Consider the following 18,722-nt stretch of genomic DNA (forward strand, 5'->3'; position numbering starts at 1 on the left):
CGGAAAACTGAATTCGCTTGCTTCCTTCTCAGAGAGTTTGCAAGCATAGGCGATGAGTAAAGCAGTGTAGATTGCCGCAGCTAAAAGCAATTTTGCATAGTATCCCGACACGGCCACATTTGGCAACTTTTGGTAAGTGTCGTAGTGGCACTAGCTGCCTTTTGATGCGCATACTCTACTCCATACTCCATGAGTGTGTGTCAATTTTCAGCCCAATTCTGGCTAGATAGCTGGCTTGGAGACGATCGTATATTCACCAACTTCCAGTTTCACAGTGTTCTTCTTTCTGTGCTCGTTATTAAGACCACTTCTGTTTCTAATCTGTCGGGGCCAATCCAACCTTCTCCAGACAAGACTATACAGCTTTGATTCTCTCCATTTTATAGACCCCTACATTCTCTTGATACTATGCTGCAACAGCTATAGCTGAGTTATCTACAAATCCGGCAATTGAAGACCCCTCTGCAACATTAAGTAAAAGGACTCCTTCATAGATAACATTCGATAGCAGGTTACTGAGGACCGAACCTTGTTTTATTCAATTGTGGTGATGTACCCTTTTCCATATAAGCTCACCAAATGTAGAGGAACACGTATGCAAGCTGGAACATCTTTAATTCGACTCTATTTGGCGGATTTGAATGCATTTTGGACATCTGCCCCCAGAATATAGTGCGTCTTTCGCCAGGCTCAATATCAAGCTCATTGCATCCACCATATGTTAAAGTGGGCGTGTCGAAGCCCATATTGGCGCTCCTAGTTGAATACCTCCTAACTGTAATAGGCCATATGAACCTGGACCTCCAGGTGGCTGTATGAGTTGGGGAAACACCACGAACTTTTGCTTTTACTGGGCAAAAATTATTCAATACCCTTCAATGTCAGTTTCGAAGCTCTATGAGAGATGCTACTAACATTTAGGATTTATGTTAATCATAAATTTCCTGCAGCTTCTCCTCGGTAACAAGAGGGACAATAAACTCCTTGTGATGGCTGCCGCCTTATTACAGCCCTGTGAGTTCCGATTAAAAGGTTTATATCGGCGTCTTCGCGCAACTGTTTGAAGCAAGTCCTCCCGCTTTTGCGAATTGTTCCTTTTAAGTGGGGCCAGAGTTATCTGTGTTCTCCCTGTAAACCAATGCTTGGAGGTAGCGGTAAGGAAGAAGGGGCCGTTACCCTATTGACCAAACCAAACCAAATGGTCGAGGAGAACCTTCACAAAATGGCACCGGGGGTAGTCACCATAACTTCCTAGCCGTGATGAAGTAGGCGAATGCTCACAAGCCTGCACGGTAGCTCATCTGAAGTGGATTCAGCCACGAAACCTTACCAGGGGTATACTGGTACCATGGGAACTGGAATAGGCCTCTGAATTTACATGTCTCAGGAGAATTTCTGGTTCATATGATTTCAACCCGGTAATTTGTGGTTAGCCTACTAATGGGAGTTTCGTGAAGGTTGCGGTTACGTCCGACCGCAGCAGAGAACTTCGGGTCTCAGGCGTGGAACTGCGTTTCATCTCGGCATCATCATTTCGGTAAGGATTTAGTCTTGCACCCACCAGTATGAATGCTGAGGCACGTACCACAGTACAGACTAGTATCATTGTCGTTGTTACAGCGTGAATGCTGCGGGCCGGCCCTCAAGATCTGAGCTGCCCTTGCTTTGCTACCAGTCGTGGTTTTGAGAGTTCATGGGATCAAAACGGTGCACCATAGTGCTAATAGAGTTCCTCGGATCGCACACTGATACTAGCCTACCCTACCTTGTTAGGGCAGGGCTCTCATTGCGGTCAAAATCAGTTCGTGTCTTAAGAAGCCACGTTAAACCTCCAGGATATAACTGTCGACCGTCGTTATATCGATATGGCTCAGCCATTAATGCCACGTCGATATTTTTCTCGCGGATGGTTTGCGAAGACCTTTCCATATTCTAGTCACCTACTGGTGCTTGCAATATACCGATAGTATATATCCTCTTGGACCCTAAGGTCAACTTCACAATTTTTGAGAACGCATTGCCACGACACGTCATGCGGACTGGCATATGCCTTTGCGATGTAAGCAAAGTAAAGGCATAACTCAACCAGCTCGCTTAGGCGACACATAACACACCCTATTGTTACTCTCAATACTGCCAACAGTTTCAACACTGCCTCCACTGGTAAGTTGATGGTGGCGGATTGTGTCCAACCGTGAGTGTTTTGCAGAGTTTTCATCGTTGACTCCTAAAGTGCGATAAAATCGACCTCCTTTCCTTCATTTGGAGATCACTCGTATTCTCCTTCGATCCTTCCACTTGAGAGGTACCTGCTTTCTCCAAGCTTCCACATTCTTCTTGTTAGGTCCAATCACTTTTTCCGGAACGCTGCTCAAATATTCAGGCTTCGCTGTTTTATTGATTTGCTCAACCTGTCACACACAGCCTCCGGTTTTGCTTCTCCCGTGTTTGGAATGGGTGCACTTGTGTTGCCAGCCTTACTCTTTCGTCCAACACCTTCACTTTCATCCTGGGCCTTGCTGTACCTCAACTTGATGCTTCTTATCATAGCGCTTATATTCCTATGAATATTGTAACCAGGGCTACAAAGGAAAGTTTCCATTGGTATCTGTAGTTTATATTGCTCGAATGGTTAAGTGCCAGAGTTTCCTCCTTGCCGTATCTTCCCCACTCCAAAAACCATTGACACTGAATTTCAAAAGCCGTGCACCGCAACTTTCTCTCTCCTCTTCTTCTCCATGGTAGATTTTTTTAGGTATCCTTCCCTTAGCTAAATTTTATCCCCAGTTGAGCGTTTTGTGTCGATTTACCGCCGAACGTCCCCCCCCCCCACTCTCTGTGCCAAGACGCGTGCCTAATGGAAGATTTGGCAACTCCGTGCTTAATGGAACATTAGGCAGAAAAAACTGTTGAAAAGTTCTATATTTATGATAAAAATAAGTAGTATGTAGTAAAAAAGAGGCTCGCACCGCATTTTTAAACTTAAAATGGCAGACATAGCCGGAGCCCGTTACCGATTCTAGTCTAACCTATGTTCCATATCGAAACCATGAAAGGGCTTCAAGGCATCCATGTAAAGACACTTTGGGAGACAACCAGTTAACTAGATCTCCTAGCTGTGGTCTCAGGATGACGTTAACTCTCGCCACCATAGATGTTTTTCTAAGGTTGTCAGTGAGATTTTTGAGGAAATACCGACAAAAGTGAGCCTATCGCGATGTATCAATGAATCCAATCCTATTCTCCTCTAAAACAAATATACAGTAAATAAAATGCTGGCAAGCAGGGTCCTTTAACCAATATGTTTGACCTCTGGCCACATCCAGGCAACGGATACTAGTAAACAGTTCCTTGCAGACCACAAAGAAATTTCGCACAGTAAGGATGAAAAGCTGTTGCGCTTTGTAGTCCCCCCCGGTAGGTTATAATGTTCGGAATCCTGCAGATTTTGTTCCTTCCTCTTCTGATGGCTATAGCACTGGAAGCAGCCGCATCAAAACGTGATCCGAATAGCCCTTCCGAAGGTAAGGATACATTGACTGTCAACCTGATAACCACCGATGCAAGACATTTACAACTCTCGCTAGGGATGGAAGAATACAGGGACTGAGTTGACGCGCCAGTGCCAGTTATTGGAAGATCGAAAACATGGAAAGGGAGGTGCGATGTACAAGGCTGCGGTTTGAACTACTAAAAGGCCAACTGAGGAATTTAGTGAGCCAAATAGCGGCATTATGCCCCTGACAGCCTAAATGAATTAAATGCAAGACCTGGAAAAGAGGACAACTGAAAAGCGGGGAAAATACGGTCAAGAGTGAAAAGTGGGTGCGCAATCAAAAGCATGATAGCTTCGTAGTTCGTAACCGATTCCAAAAAGAAGGACTTCAAACTCAGGAAAGTACTTTAACATGGCACGCGCTTCCACAGAGTAAGGTTGACAAAAAGACATAACCAAGAGGAGGGTCGGAAAAATGACCTAGGGATCCAGAGATATTTTGTCCAAGCATAATATGCGCACATCCCGGAACACAACTAGGTATGCTATCCCAAGAAAAGGCGATCCATAAAAGTTCTTTGAGAAAATATTTATTCTTAGAACAACTGACGCAAAAAAGACTGGTAGGCACGAGGAAATATTGATAACGTTTCGGTCAAGGTTATCTTCTCAAATGGATCACGTTTTATTTATAGCATAATCAAACTATAAGATGGAAGAAAGGTGAAAGATTCTTTCAGCGCCAGCAGATGTAAGACATTGGGTAGTCAATTAATTCATCAAATTTTTCGGCCCAGGACCAGTGGTTAATTTATAAAAATATGGTTTGCTGAACTGTCGAACACCCGTCATTGATGTGAAGTTATAAATCAAACGAAATTTAGAAAATCCAAATGTTATTCGTATGCAAATCAAGTATTTCATGTTTTATTCAATAAATGTGGAGTACCTGATCAGGAAATCTAAATAGAATATCGAAAGTGCAAAAATCGGTATCATAATGAGATATTAACGAAAAAATTGAGACTTGTAGCAGCCTTGACGATACCGGTCTCAATTAGATTGCATTCATGGAAGAAGTGCACCCGTCGGTGATGATTTCCTCCGCGGAAGCAGTCGTATAAATACAGTTATTTCGATCAGTGATCATCAGTCAGGATCTATTCGTCCAGCAGACAACAATCTCTAGCAAAATGGTATAGAGAGAGTCTATCATATCTTGCTTTTACTATTTTCCTTAAATGGATTTATTTTTATCTTACAGAAATTCGTAGTTTTGGCCCTCGCTTTGATTGGAACCGCCTCAGCCGGTCTTGTCGCCCCATTGGGTCATGGATACTCCGGATTGGGATGGGGACATTCAGGTCTCGCCACTCCAGTTGTTGCTTCAGTTGCTCCAGCGATTAGTTCCTACTCAGCTCATGCTGTATCTGCTCCAATTGTTGCTTCAGTAGCTCCAGCCATCAGCACCTACTCAGCTCATGCTGTATCCGCTCCAGTTGTTGCTTCAGTAGCTCCAGTCATCTCTTCATACCATGCTGCTCCAGCTCTTGTTGCTGCTCCAGCTCTCACTGCCCACGCTGTAGCTACTCCAATCATCTCTGCTCACAGCGCTCTTACTAGTCCAGTCATTGGCCATGGTTGGGGACATGATCTCGTCGGTCTTGACCTCTGGAAAAAGAAGAAGGCTGCTGCTCATTAAGGATTTTTAATGAACACATGGGTTTGAAAAGGCAAATATACTAGGTTTATGACATAAATGAAACTGGTTTTTACTGATGATAGTGATGAAGGTAGTTCCTATTCATTTTAATAGGAAGCAAGTTTTCGGAGAGAGAAAGGACAAGTATATCGGATTATAAAGCTTTAGAGTCTGTTTTTTACAAACGGAAGAGTCATAATTTTGAAGAAAAGAAAACCTCCGGTTTAAATTTGAGCACTTACGTCACTTGAAATACAGCAGATACGCACTGAATACTCAACCACTAAAAGACGGCCCAGCTCTACCATAGTGGTGACAAGACTTCCTTTTAAGCATCACTGCATGTGGTGGATTCGCAGTTAACCCAAATAAGACTTCTTACTTACGTCTGCATAAAGTGGAAGTTTGTTCTTCCATGACTCGGTTCAATCAATTGATTCCCTTGTATCATGGGATTGGTAGGTGCATCCAACCATTCCTACCCGCTGTTAGTCGTAAACAGGATTGACACTTCATGCCCGTAAACCTCTCTGTCAACACAGGTAGCGCACACAAGGCGAGGGTGACTGAATGTGTATCTGTGTCTTCGTTGTGTTCCCTGGTTAATGCAGACACAACTCTAGACTAGTTTTGTCTATCGTCTGGGAAAGCTGATTTTGGCCAAAAAGTGTTTGATGTATTTGAAATTTAAGAAGTTGAATGTTCGACCGCAATACGGTGCCGCAAATGCCAGAAATGATTGCGTCCTCCGCGGCACCATGAAGAGCATACCAACTTTAAATATGTACCCAACTTCGCCCTTATGAATTCAAACTTAATATGTTCCTTGCTTTCCATGATTGAATGATTTGTCTTTCTGTACTGTCATAAAGTGCCGCAAGTTGCTTGGTGTCCCACCATATACCACCTTCTCAATTGTGATATGATTTGCAAATTAGCACCATTTGAATGTTTTCACGAATGAAAGTAAATTTCATACCGCCTCGATTTGCATTAAACCCGTCCTGGATTTTGAATCGACGACTTTTCTGTCCATAATGCCGACTCCGACATATGGGGAAAGTGTTAGCCTCTTACGCTACACCTTTTCTAGGGCAGCAATCATCGATGTCTCCATTTCTCGGATTTCTCGAGCTTCACTAGTGCCCTTATACTCGACCCGCCTCTTTTTTCGCACCCTTATGTCTACCTCCTTTCTAGCGAATTACCTCTTTTTCTCTTTATCTCTTTCCGACACTTTAAGGTGGAGCAGGAAGTCCTGGTTCGGGTAAAGCTTTCATAATCTATAAACCTGCTAAAAAATAGCATTTACTTATACGAACCGCTTTAAAACTAGGTACTTGGGTTTTCAAGGACATAATTTCAGGTCCCTTCATTAGTAACCAGCTCACTTCGAGCGTCTATAGTGGAGTAAAGATATCCAGTACCATCGGTCAAAACAATATAGGCACTCGGTATATCAAATCGGATTGTGGTGCGGGGATAATCAAGTTCCCGGTAGTAGTGAATTTTCTGGATCGACGCTCAGCCTATTGTAATATTAAAGCTAAAATAAGACAGGTTATCAGATTAGCTCAAAAACCGAGAACATCGGCAATGTCGGAGACTGACCACCTTTTCGAATCACTAGTTGCAAAGGGTCGGATTGTTCAAGCGCTTAGAACACTGAGCACGTAGCGGAAGGTCGCGGTTTAAATCTCACTGGTAGCGTGACTGTGATACCAGTTGCTACCAGTCGACTCAACTGTGAATGAGTGTCCCTGCCAAATCAGCCTAATAATCACCACATTGTCATATCTCACATACCTTTGCGGTCTTGAATGAGATGCTCTAACACACTTCAAGTCCTTAATCCAATATGGTTTATTGCGCCAACAATTATTATTATTAGTTGCAAAGGTTACCGTAATTGCTGTCACAATATATTCTTTCTGCCCGTCGTCTAACTCGTTCCAGGAAAACCTCTTGAAGAGGCATTCCTCAATTAACCGAGCTCAATATCGAGAACACTCATTTGAGCCAGTTGGTCAAAATAAAGGTATTTTTAACATCTAGCATCACCACCGTGACCAAAATGAGGGAGGGCTCACCGTCTCTAATATCTTCAAGCATCTCACCAATAGTATCTAAAGGGAAAATAGCGTGATATGAAGAGGATACGCCGGTTGGTTTTTGGGGACTTTTATGACAGAACCAACTTGTACCTGTTCCATTTTCCGAAAAATACTCCCTCCACCATGTATGATTCAAATATGCTTATGAAACCTGGACCTGAATTTAGAAGGCAATTCGATAGCGTTGCATAGAATTTAGGCAAATCCTGCTGGTTTGTAGCTGGTAATACGTCCCCATATCATAGTAGGAATTGAGAAGACTTCTCTTTGAACTGGCAGTGAAAGTCCAGTTTTGCTCCCATTGTGGAAACAGAGTTTTGATTATTTTTATGAAGCGCAACGGGTACGACGGTAAGGATGATTTTTGCCCGCGTAATTACAATTACAATTTTGTTGGCAGTGCCCGACGAATTCTTATTACCTCCTCTTTTGGAAAAGTATGTTTGCTCGCAGAGAAAATGACCTCAGCTAACAGTTTTGCGAATTATATCCTGGCCTTCAAAATGATACACCTTACATTTTGTACTGCTGTTCCCACCAGGTACCTCCTTCTAAAGCAGTCAGACCAACCTTTATAGTTCTAGTAATCCTTCAGATGTCGTTTTTCCCATTTCTGAAGTCGAGAAGTTTGGTCTGGTGGTCACTGTAGGCATATTATTCCCTCATTTGCCAGACTAAACCTTTCGTCAACTAGATACTGGGTATGTCAGATCTAGCTATCTAGCTATCTAGCTTAAACCTCTACCTTTCAAGGCGGCAAGAACCACACGTAGATCAGCACGATATCAAGCTCCTCTTTGTGACCTCTATTATGAAACATCATATATGATAAAAGGCTTGGAGACAGATAGATTTTGCAGGCATTGATGTGGAATATAATGACACTGAAACCATTCATACCATGAATGATTAAATTGGACTTGGTGGCATCCAGAAAGGGTGTTACCTAATATCAACAGACTCAAATATAGTCATATTCTTCTTATCGCAGAGGTGGGAAAACCCATCCTACTACATACGGCTATGCCTTTAGCTCAGATTAGGGTAAAGAAATGAATAAGCTTGGAGCCTTGGGCAAAATATCCAAACTCTGGCGAGGAGGAGGTAAAAGAGAGAACGATCTCAACGGACCCGTTTCTTTCATCCTCGTATGATTACCAACGAGGGATAATTCTCAGTTCCTTTTGGGGTCGATTTTTTCCTGTCTACAAAATGGAGTGATGTAAGATGCGTTAGATGAGCGCGGTGCCGATGTTGAGTCTCTGCCGGGTTGAGTCTCTGCAGACATCCCAGCCATTCCACTACCAGTACTGGTCGCTAGTTGCGAATTGAACCATACTCATCTGCTTGTTCATTTTGTAATGGGTTGCAAAACTTATAATGATGACAGTCGTGACTATCATGTCACGGTGATGGATTCGTTACTGAACTCAGAGGGAACTGCAAGTGTAGACATTGACGACGAGCAATTTCAGTGGAGTAAGCACAATTGATGTCAATGTCAATGAGGAGGGTTGCAGCAGCTCGAGCAAAAAGTTGCCGCGATTGCACGAGGATGGAGCCGCTAAACCGGTTTGCGCAAAGGAGTTTGGCCAATTGAGCAAAAATTACTGATTTGAACAGCACCCGTTGGTCCAACGTGAGCGTGAGTGCCAAACCGGAGATACAGATACATTCTGAGTTGAGGTTGAGGCAGCTAGTTTACATGCAATATTGTATCCCCTGGAGCTGAAGCAGCTTAATTACATCGATGCGAATATGATCAACCTAGCCTGGAAGGATCAAAAGGTGCTCCAGTTGATGCGCTTGTCTGGGCGAGGTATTATCCGAGCATTGTTGTGCGGCGTAGATTAATCAAGATTACAATACTCTGTGGGAGGCAATGTGATGAGCATTACGCTCGCCGGTGATTATTACCCTGAGTTGACTTAAATCACGATAAAAATCCCACTTCCAGCAGTGAAATTTTCACCATCCGCCCAAATGACTGAGCTATCCGTGCGTGGTATTAATTCAATATCCCTAAAAGTCGACGGAGTTTGGTGGCTATCCCTGTCCCTAAAAATCCCTCAATGTCTTGCAGCTTGCGCGAAAAGACCTCAACCGTGGTATTCCGCTTTGTTCCTGTCTAGGAGGGGTTTGTCTTGATTGAAGCATAGTTTCACGTAAGTTATTGTGGCAAGATATTGTAGGTGTTGCCACAAAAGACTGTTCCTGGTGCGTTGGAGCAGCTGAACCAACGACCATAGATTGACTGGGTGAATTCGAAGATCGGCTGGGGATTTGATAGGGGGCTTTGCGAAGTTTATCATAGGAAAGGCCATGCCACTCGCCTTCTGTAGTAAGTCTTCGATGATGGGCAACAGGTATAATCCGTAGTCACTGATGATTTTCCATATGTCATCTGCATTTGGGACAAAGTAGAGCGGGCTGGCCCACTGGTTAGTCGATGGCCGCATGATTCCCTGTTACTGCAAATAACAATGTTGCTTCTTGGCGAGTTCAAGGTAGGACTAAGCGCGTCTGCGTGGACGCTCAATTTAATGGGCCCATTGTTTGAATCTATCTCTCTCTCTCTGGTTGGCCCGGAAGCAAGAGGGCTGCATGAAGAGCAAGTGTCCTATAATACTTTTAGTAGAGCAGGTAGTATTTACTCTACCCGAGCCGATATGGTGTACATTGAACGCAGCATTACCCTTTGATAATTATAGCTTGAGATTCTTTTTCTGTACGGAAGGAAAATAGTAGCTCAGCGCTGCTTCCATGCTCATTCCTAATTGTGAACTATTCGCCCCTGCATCGGCAGGCACTTGGATACTAACTTTCATACTATGTTCGTAGCGGCCGATGCTCGTTGATTTCGTTCGTTGAAATTTCTGCCGGCGAAAGCTGGCGGCCACGAATACGTTCAAGTCTCACACACAGTTTCAAAACTCAATGCCAAGGGGTTATTACTGACGAGGGATAGTTTGCAGTTCATCCTAACCGTTGTAACAGGGAAAGTTAGACCCGATTCCTTGCTGGTTCAAAATGGCGTGATGTAAAGTACGTCACATGAGCGTGCTACTGACGGCCAAGACAGGTCTCTATTTCCTTCTTCTTCGGTGTGACACATACCCACAGAGTCTGTTTCCTTGTAAAAAGGAGGATTGATCAATCACAGTGTGATTTAATTGCGCTCGTACTAGCATTAACTTCTGTGTATCTAGTGAGCACAAACATTTTCATGCAGGTTAGAGAAGACTAAAAAGAAAGCTTACTTTTCACCATGTCAGATATATTTGGGGAAGGACAGTTTAGATAAGATATCCTCTGTCTGTTTGAAGAAGGAAGATGAGATATTTACCGAGAAAGAGGAGGACAGAGTATAATTGCTTCTCAGAACTCATTACTTGGGATCCTACCCCACGGCGGTGGGCGACAACATTCTGCCTGATACCCCAACAACGAATTAGAGGGGACGAAAGAACTGAAAAATAGCAGAAAAGGTATGCTCAGAAGGTAGGGTAAGATGGGCAGTGGGAATTTTTAAACTACTGAAATCACTTGGAGTAGATGGTATTTTCCCAGCACTAATAAAAAAGGCCTAGGAATCATCTTAGAGTCTCTTCTGAAGATAGTAAGGGCAGTCCTGGGATATATATACCACCCTAAATCCTTCACAACTATATTAGAACTAACGTTCTAAAGTGTAATCCCTTACATCAGTGTCAACACGCTTACCGGGCAGGACGGTCAACCGAAACTGCTCTGTATCAGCTGAAGGATGTACTACGCGATGCCATCGAAACAACAAAAACACAATAACACTGTGTGCGTTTTTGGATATCGAAGGAGCATTCTAGAACACATCGCACACAAAGATTCCCTGAGCTGCAAGGCAATGGAAACATCCTGGCATTCTGTAAAAAAATGTGCAAATTCTATTGTCATGAATGCTACTCTATGTTGTCCACATGACGGGGTATTTTCGCCGCTTATGTGGATTATGGTAGTGGACGAACTCCTGGACGTGCTAACAAATACTGGAATACAGGTCCAGGGCTACGCGGACGACATTGTTTTAATCTGTAAGGGTAAATATGAGGATACCCTATGTGATAGAATTCAAACTGGACTAAGGGTTACTAGTTCCTAGTGCAGAAAGAGACTGCGTATCAATCCAGCCAAAACCACCATAGTACCATTCACTAGGAGACGTGAGCTTGACTACCTGTGAGCTATAAGATTACATGGCATGGAGGTGAAACGAGAAACAGAGATCAAATATTTGGGAATTACGCTAGACCAAAAATTACTCTGGAAGACGCATGTCGAAAATACTTATCGGAAAGCTACGGGGGCTCTGATAACTTGCAGGTTCATAGCAGGAAAAAATGGGGTTGCAGCCTGAAGATACTACTTTGGATATACACTGCAATAGCAGAAAGAACTGAACTCAGCATAGAAACCAGGGAGTTGCTTGCATGTGCATGAGCGGGGTAATGAAGGCATGCCTAACGGCATACCCGGAGATCCTTCTGGGATTAACCCTTCTCCATCTGCACATAGAGATGCAGGAAAGGAGAGCAATATTCAAGATGTCCAGGAGTGTCAGTGAGGCGAGGCGGTATCCTGAATTATTGATACCAAGAGATACGATGACTTTTTCACTTTAATAAGAAGTTTGAAACATGTTGGAGTAGCAAGGAAAACTGGGAGAGCGTGGCTGCGACATACGGCTTAAACCAGCAACTGGTCACTTGGTACACTGACGGATCCTTCACAGTAGAGGGTCATTGATCCAAGGAAAATGTACACACTGATATATTTCAGCCAGAAATATACGCCATAGACATATGTGCCTCCTTTAATCTCCAAAGGATTTACAGAGGGCAGAACATTGGTACTCTCGCCGACAACCAAGCTACGATCAAAGCACTTAGGTCCAACCAGGTGAACTCCGAACTAGTATGGGAATGCCTTGAGAGGCTGAGTACGTTCGGCTCGTTCAACAAGGTCTGGACATTCTGGTTTCCAGAAGACAGTAAGAAGACAGTGGGTTGGAAGACAGTGAGGCAACGGACGAATTAGCCAAGAAAGGAGCAGGGACGCCTTTACATGGGCCAGAACCCTTCTGTGGAATCGGAAACGGGTTCAAGACTATGACATTACAAAATGAAGAGGACCGGTTGAGGGAACTATACTGGGCGAACCTACCAGGAATGGAGCAGTCCAGAGGATATGAAACCAAGCGTACAAAAGATTGCTTAAACCTCACCAAAAGAAACCTCCGAATCATTGAGGGAATTGTCACTGGTCACTGCTGGCTGAACTATCGCTAAGTGAAGCTAGGGAAATCTACTGACACTACCTGCAAGTTCTGTGCGGAGTATGATGAAACCTCTATACACGTTCTGGGCCAATGTCCGAAGCATTTGGGAGAACACTTAATACCAGATGCGGAGTTGAAAGATGTGGAAGTAGGGAATATTCCTAAAGGTTATAGATTTGTTTGAGATAATATAATTACTAGAAAAAGGGGCACAATAATTGTTTAAGGACGAGGTACCACTTCCTCTAAACAGAATAATAATTAGATAAGGTTCAGAAATGGAGGAAGACGTAGTTCCAAGAAATCAAGCTTTATATTAACTGTACCATCCTCCTCATCGGCGGTCTCTTTCACAGAATTTTCATTTAGGAAAACTTTTGGGAGATATCTTCGTCTAAAGCCTGATGGCATTGGCTGTATACAAGATAGAGGTCATCCTCACCCCCTTCTACTCACATTGGTTACATAAGTAGCTTGGACCATCACTCTTATTTTTTCCATGGGATAGTTTAAGAACCAATGTTTTCATATCCCTGTTTTTAAGGGACAATAGAAATGCGGCCTTAGAGGCAAACCCAAGTTCTTTGCAAGGTTCCCCATTTAGTTGCGTGAACTTGATCCTCCAAAGTAGACTTGACAGTGGATGGCTTAGAGTCAAGTATCTGTTCTGATTCTACCCGGCTGTCATTGCTAGTCATGTTCAAGTGCCAGAATGATGTCATCTGGGGTCCTAGATCTGCATCTATAGTTGAACTTAAATGTCCTACCCCCTAGGCGACACTATTTTGGTTGCCAAAAAGATTAAGGGCTGGCAGTATAGGATTGCGGCCCTGAGTTGCAGTTTTAGATGCTGACTGGTGCATCTTATTTTGTTTTGCTTACCAATCGCCATTGTTTTATCAATCGAATGATTCTTGTTCTAGTATTTTAACCGGTACCTAGAATTCTATTGACACAATTCTGTGTCCCATTAACCAATTGCAGCATAATCAGACAAATGAAAACCAAGAAAAATAAGAAAATCAGTTTAGAATTCATACAATCATTGTTTGCTCGGCTCTGGACTATTTTTGGAGAACATGGTATGACATCTGCACTTCTAACGAGATATCACCTGCTGAGTTACTACCTCAGCACAATTTTTGAAAGAATGACTAAACATCTACTGGATATCCGTACTAATTGAGTCGTCGAATCCTTCCAAAGCAGGGCGAGAATACAAATTGAGGACGTATCTTGAATTAGACGATCTGCACGATTGAATGGCTCATCCCAATCATTATCTAAATTGTTCCACCTGAAGATAGGCAAAGATATCTCCAATCGAAAGTAAAAGTTTAAATGTCTAGACCAGATGGCGGCGAATTGTTTACCACCTAAGGTGGTCTGATAGTCTGGTGGTCTTTAGCATTAACTTAACCATTTTTTTCAACAATATCGAACCATTGGAATCAACAAAATGCAGCTATTTTTGATTATTGAAAACTTGAATGGAAATGCAGTTGTCTTCAACGTGCAGTGATATTATTTACACAGGTTAAACGATGTTTATCTAGATACAATCCCTCCAAGATGGTTGTAAAGTTCGTATTATTACCATTTCGACATATGTAGGCGAGAATAAATCAATCCAGTATATTGGGTAGAAATGGAACTACCCAAATATGCAACAAAGCCGTTTATTTTTTTTATTCACCTAGTCAGGAAATTAAGTTTTAAAAAGATAAAAAAAATTAGCTCGCAATAAAATATTGCTCGATTGAGGTAAACAAAAATCTGCAGCAACCTTGAGAGTGCCAGTCGTAATGAAACTGCATTCTTGTATTGCCACTTTGTAACGCCTTTGCATTCAAAGAACCGTTATAAAAGAACAGTATCCATATCTTTTAACCATCAGTCAGGATCCACTTATCCAGAAGACAACACGCCCACCAACATGGTATATGTTCATGTCAATAATTTATTGATATTGCAAGTTATTAAATATTATACCTTTGAATTCCAGAAGTTCATAGTATTGGCTCTCGCTTTGATTGGGACTGCCGCAGCCAGTGGTATTGCTCCTTTGGCCCATGGATACTCCGGATTGGGATGGGGACATTCTCCAGTTGTTGCCACTGTGGCTCCAGCCATTAGTTCCTACGCGGCCCATTCAGTAGCCCCGGCCATTACTTCCTACTCAGCTGCTCCAATAGTCGCTTCTGTAGCGCCAGCCTACGCCAGCCATTCCGTCGCTGCTCCAGCTATTTCATCCTACTCATCGCATTTAGCTACTCCTATAGTTGCCTCTGTAGCTCCAGCTTATGCCGGTCATGCCATAGCCGCTTCAGCTCTCAGTCATTCCGTCGCCGCTCCACTTCTAACCAGAACGATTGCTGCTCCAGCTATTGGCCATGGTCTTGCTAGTCCAATTCTCAGTCGCACTATTGCTGCACCAGCTCTGACTCATGCTGTCGCTGCACCATCTTGGACCCACGGCGTAGTTGCTCCAGCTATCTCGTCCTACTCAGCTCATGCTGTAGCTTCTCCAGTTGTTTCGACCTATAGCGCTGCACCAGCCGTCGTTGCCGCTCCTGCCCTCACTTCTCATGCTGTAAGTGCTCCATTAGTATCTGCTTACCATTCTGCTCCAGTGGTTTCTGCCTACCATGCCGGACCAACTGTCATTGGAAGCGGTTGGGGTCATGATACCTGGAGTGTTGATCTCTGGAAAAAGAAGAAGGCCGCTGCTCACTAAAAGTTTACAAATGAATGAAAATCGGAACGGAAAATAAATTAGCTCAACGAATAAAAGGATTCATTTTTATTTTCACTTCATGATAGATTCATTCAGTAATGGAATTTTCCCAGTCCGAGGTATTGATGAATACAAGGAATAGTCTAGTGACCATACCCCAACTGAGGATGTGCAGTTCAGCAACTGGTTACTATGACTGTTAATCCTTCACTTAAATCAACTTAAAGAATATTGGCTTAAGTAATTAAGTAGATTATATTTGTCATACCGGAGAGTTGATCTTACGCTCTTCCCTATCTAATTTTTTCTTATCTATAAATGGATGGGTGTCTACTGTCAATGATTGCCTGTTGAGGTAACCCAAAAGGAGTGTTTCTAGGCGTGTCAGGTGGTAGATGAATGCCTTTTGTGCCTCTCTTCCACTTTGGGAAAGATTTTGAAAGGCAGTTCGTTGCAGTACTGCTGACCAATTAATCAGTTAACATGGCTTATTTGGAAGTCACTTTTATGTATTTTTGATCATTTTTCAGATTTTTGAATAACTTCCGGGAGTATAATGTTCCCAAAGCCACTCAGGCAAAGTAGAAGTAACCTACTGTCATAAAAGAGCGTGTTTGCTAGATGACAGGTCACGAAGGGTGTTTGGTGTTCAACAGGCAGTAAAATTTCAAGATTGTCAAGTCCATCAATGAATCTAAGTGCATGTTATCCACTTTGTAGTTGATTGTCTCCACAAACACATATACCATATATTTTTAGAGCTGATATGAGCAACGGAATGTACCTCAGAAGAGCCTTTTTAAAAGTGACTTTGTGATGCTGTGTTCTAACTACATCTTGCTTAGTCATGCTATGGAAAGCATTTTCTTCGTGCCTGTAACAACAACGGTGAAAAGTTTGTACACCTCTTTGTCATTGTGAACAGTTGGGTTCCGACTGGGCGGTATGAACATCTAATAAGATCAGTAGATTTAGGGATTGTCTTCTGAATGTGGCCCTGGCCTCGAAAGAGACTGTTATGTGATCACCACTTATATTCGCTTAAGTGCTGTTACTGGGTCCACTGCCCTAGAGACTTGCTACCATGAGACAATTCAACAAAGAGTATAGTGGACACTATAGCAGAATAATTTCAACCCTCTCCTTGAAGAGGCAAATAGCGAAGATTCACCTATCGCATACCACATCACAAATTAGCATACAGAGGAGGACGTAGAGAGGTAGCCAGAATCGAACTGAAAATAATGATTAGCGAAAGCAAGACAGCAGTCTGACACACATTGGATTTTTCCTATTTGCAATAATGGGGCCATCTGAACGTTTGCATAATTAAGAAACACCACTTCTGCTAATGGCGTCGTCGACCTTAACGTTGTGTGAACAGCGCTAAATCCACCTTCGCTGCTTCATCCGAAATTTGGGTATGCAACTATCTCAGTACCCACATCAACCTAATATTCCTCTGGGCTAATCTTCTCTCTGTGTTGCTTCATAGGAGCCATGTCATGCACTGGGGAACGTGATAACCGACAGATGTGTCGTGCTAGAGCTGCGTAATATAGAACTACGAAGGAAGAGTACAAACTTCTCCGGAAATCATGGTTAAGTGATGGTTGTCAACATATGCCCATATCGGCCTGTATGATATTTGAAGGTTCCATATTTTAAGAAGGTAACTTTAATCTAGCATTTGTATCAAGGAGACTATATGCAGGAAAATCAACTCCCAGCAAATTCTTTGCAAGTTTATTAGCATCAACGGCTCAACAACCGGTATCCGGTCTAGACCTGCCTTAATAGGGGACAGCAGACACCCCGGTTTTGCGCCAAGGTCCATCAATTCGATATCCCTATAAGCTTTCTGGCGTCTTCTTTTTCTACCATAGATATTTCCCGTATAGACCTTCCAGGCTGGATCATCCTCATCCATACGGATTAAGTGACTCGCCCACCGTAACCTATTGAGCCGGATTTTATCCACAACCGGACGGTCTTGGTATCGTTCATAGATTTCGTCGTTATGTAGGCTACGGAATCGTCCATCTTCATGTAGGGGGCCAAAAATTCTTCGGAGGATTCTTCTCACGAACGCGGCCAAGAGTTCGTAGTTTTCTTTTTGCTAAGAACCCAAGTCTCCGAGGAATACATAAGGACTGGCAAGATCATAGTCTTGTACAGTAAGAGCTTTGACCCTATGGTGAGACGTATCGAGCGGAACAGTTTTTGTAAGCTGAATAGGCTCTGTTAACCAACAACCGTGCCTGAATTTCATCGTCTTAGCTGTTATCGGTTGTGATTTTCGACCCTAGATAGGAAAAAGTTTCAACGGTCTCAAAGTTGTAGTCTCCTATCTTCATTGTTTTCGTTTGGGCAGTGCGACTCGATGTTGTTCATTCTTTTGGCTGTAGCGCTGACTTTGTACCATAATGTGCTCGGAGTAGGTTTTTTAGTCAGCCGAAAAATGAAACAGGCTGTTATCGCCTTTGAAGATATAAGCGAAAGGTTATGCACTCTGCGTTTGCGAGACAAGTTTAGAAATATAAGCCTTATAAACGTTCACGCCCCTACAGAGAAGACTGCAGATTCGGAGAAGGATACCTTCTACGAGGCAGTTGAGGGGACCTTCGAAGCCTGTCCCAAGTATGATATCAATATCATACTTGGAGATTTCAACAGTCAAGTAGAGACGGAGCTCATATTCAGGCGATATCTCGGCTGCCATAGCTTACATAGGGATTCCAATGATAACGGATTGCGTATTATCCAGTTAGCAGTATCACACGAAATGGTTGTTGGAAGTACCTGATTTGCGCGGAAAGCGGTCCACAAACATACGTGGGCCTCTCCAGACGGGACCACTTTCAACCAAATTGACCGCGTGTGGATCGAACGCCGCCACTTCTCAGCCTTGACGAATGTCAAAACATATAGGAGGGCCAATATAGATTCGGACTACTATCTCGTTGGCATGGTGTTCCGAGCTCGAATTACGACACCGCCTACAATACCCTTTGACAATCAGGTGAGAGGGAATACTGTAGCCATCCACAACAAAGTCCTCCGCGACACCTATAAGAGGGAAATGGATGCCGCAATAACCGTAGTCAACAGAGAACCTGGAGATGAAGCATCAAGAAATGATCTCCACAACCACCAGAAGAAGGTTATCATTGATACGGTCACAAAGATACTTGGCTCTAGCCGCAAAAAAAGTCGGAACGGCTGGTTTGACGATGAATGTAAGCTAGCAATGGAACGGAAGAATGTTGCATAACGGGTAATGTTGCATTCTCAAAGAACGCGGGCACGCGCAGAGATTTATCACGAACCCCGTTGAACAGAGAAGCGACTTCACAGAC

At 43.2% G+C, this 18,722-nt stretch overlaps 2 protein-coding genes across 2 annotated transcripts; both read left to right on the forward strand.

Annotated features, from left to right (window-relative positions):
• Positions 1–4,531: 4,531 nt before the first annotated feature.
• Positions 4,532–5,256, forward strand: LOC119648348 (pupal cuticle protein G1A-like). Its single transcript, XM_038050045.1, has 2 exons — positions 4,532–4,692; positions 4,761–5,256. Exons 1-2 carry the CDS (start codon positions 4,690–4,692, stop codon positions 5,196–5,198), a joined length of 441 nt encoding a protein of 146 aa, XP_037905973.1. The 5' UTR covers positions 4,532–4,689; the 3' UTR covers positions 5,199–5,256.
• A 9,145-nt stretch (positions 5,257–14,401) lies between these two features.
• LOC119648952 (cuticle protein 16.5-like) lies at positions 14,402–15,438 on the forward strand. Its single transcript, XM_038050870.1, has 2 exons — positions 14,402–14,565; positions 14,632–15,438. The coding sequence occupies exons 1-2, from the start codon at positions 14,563–14,565 to the stop codon at positions 15,361–15,363; spliced, it is 735 nt and encodes a 244-aa protein (XP_037906798.1). The 5' UTR covers positions 14,402–14,562; the 3' UTR covers positions 15,364–15,438.
• The last annotated feature ends 3,284 nt before the right edge of the window (positions 15,439–18,722 follow it).

The sequence above is a fragment of the Hermetia illucens genome, chromosome 2, assembly GCF_905115235.1.
Source record: "Hermetia illucens chromosome 2, iHerIll2.2.curated.20191125, whole genome shotgun sequence".
Classification (NCBI taxonomy): Eukaryota; Metazoa; Arthropoda; class Insecta; order Diptera; family Stratiomyidae; genus Hermetia; species Hermetia illucens.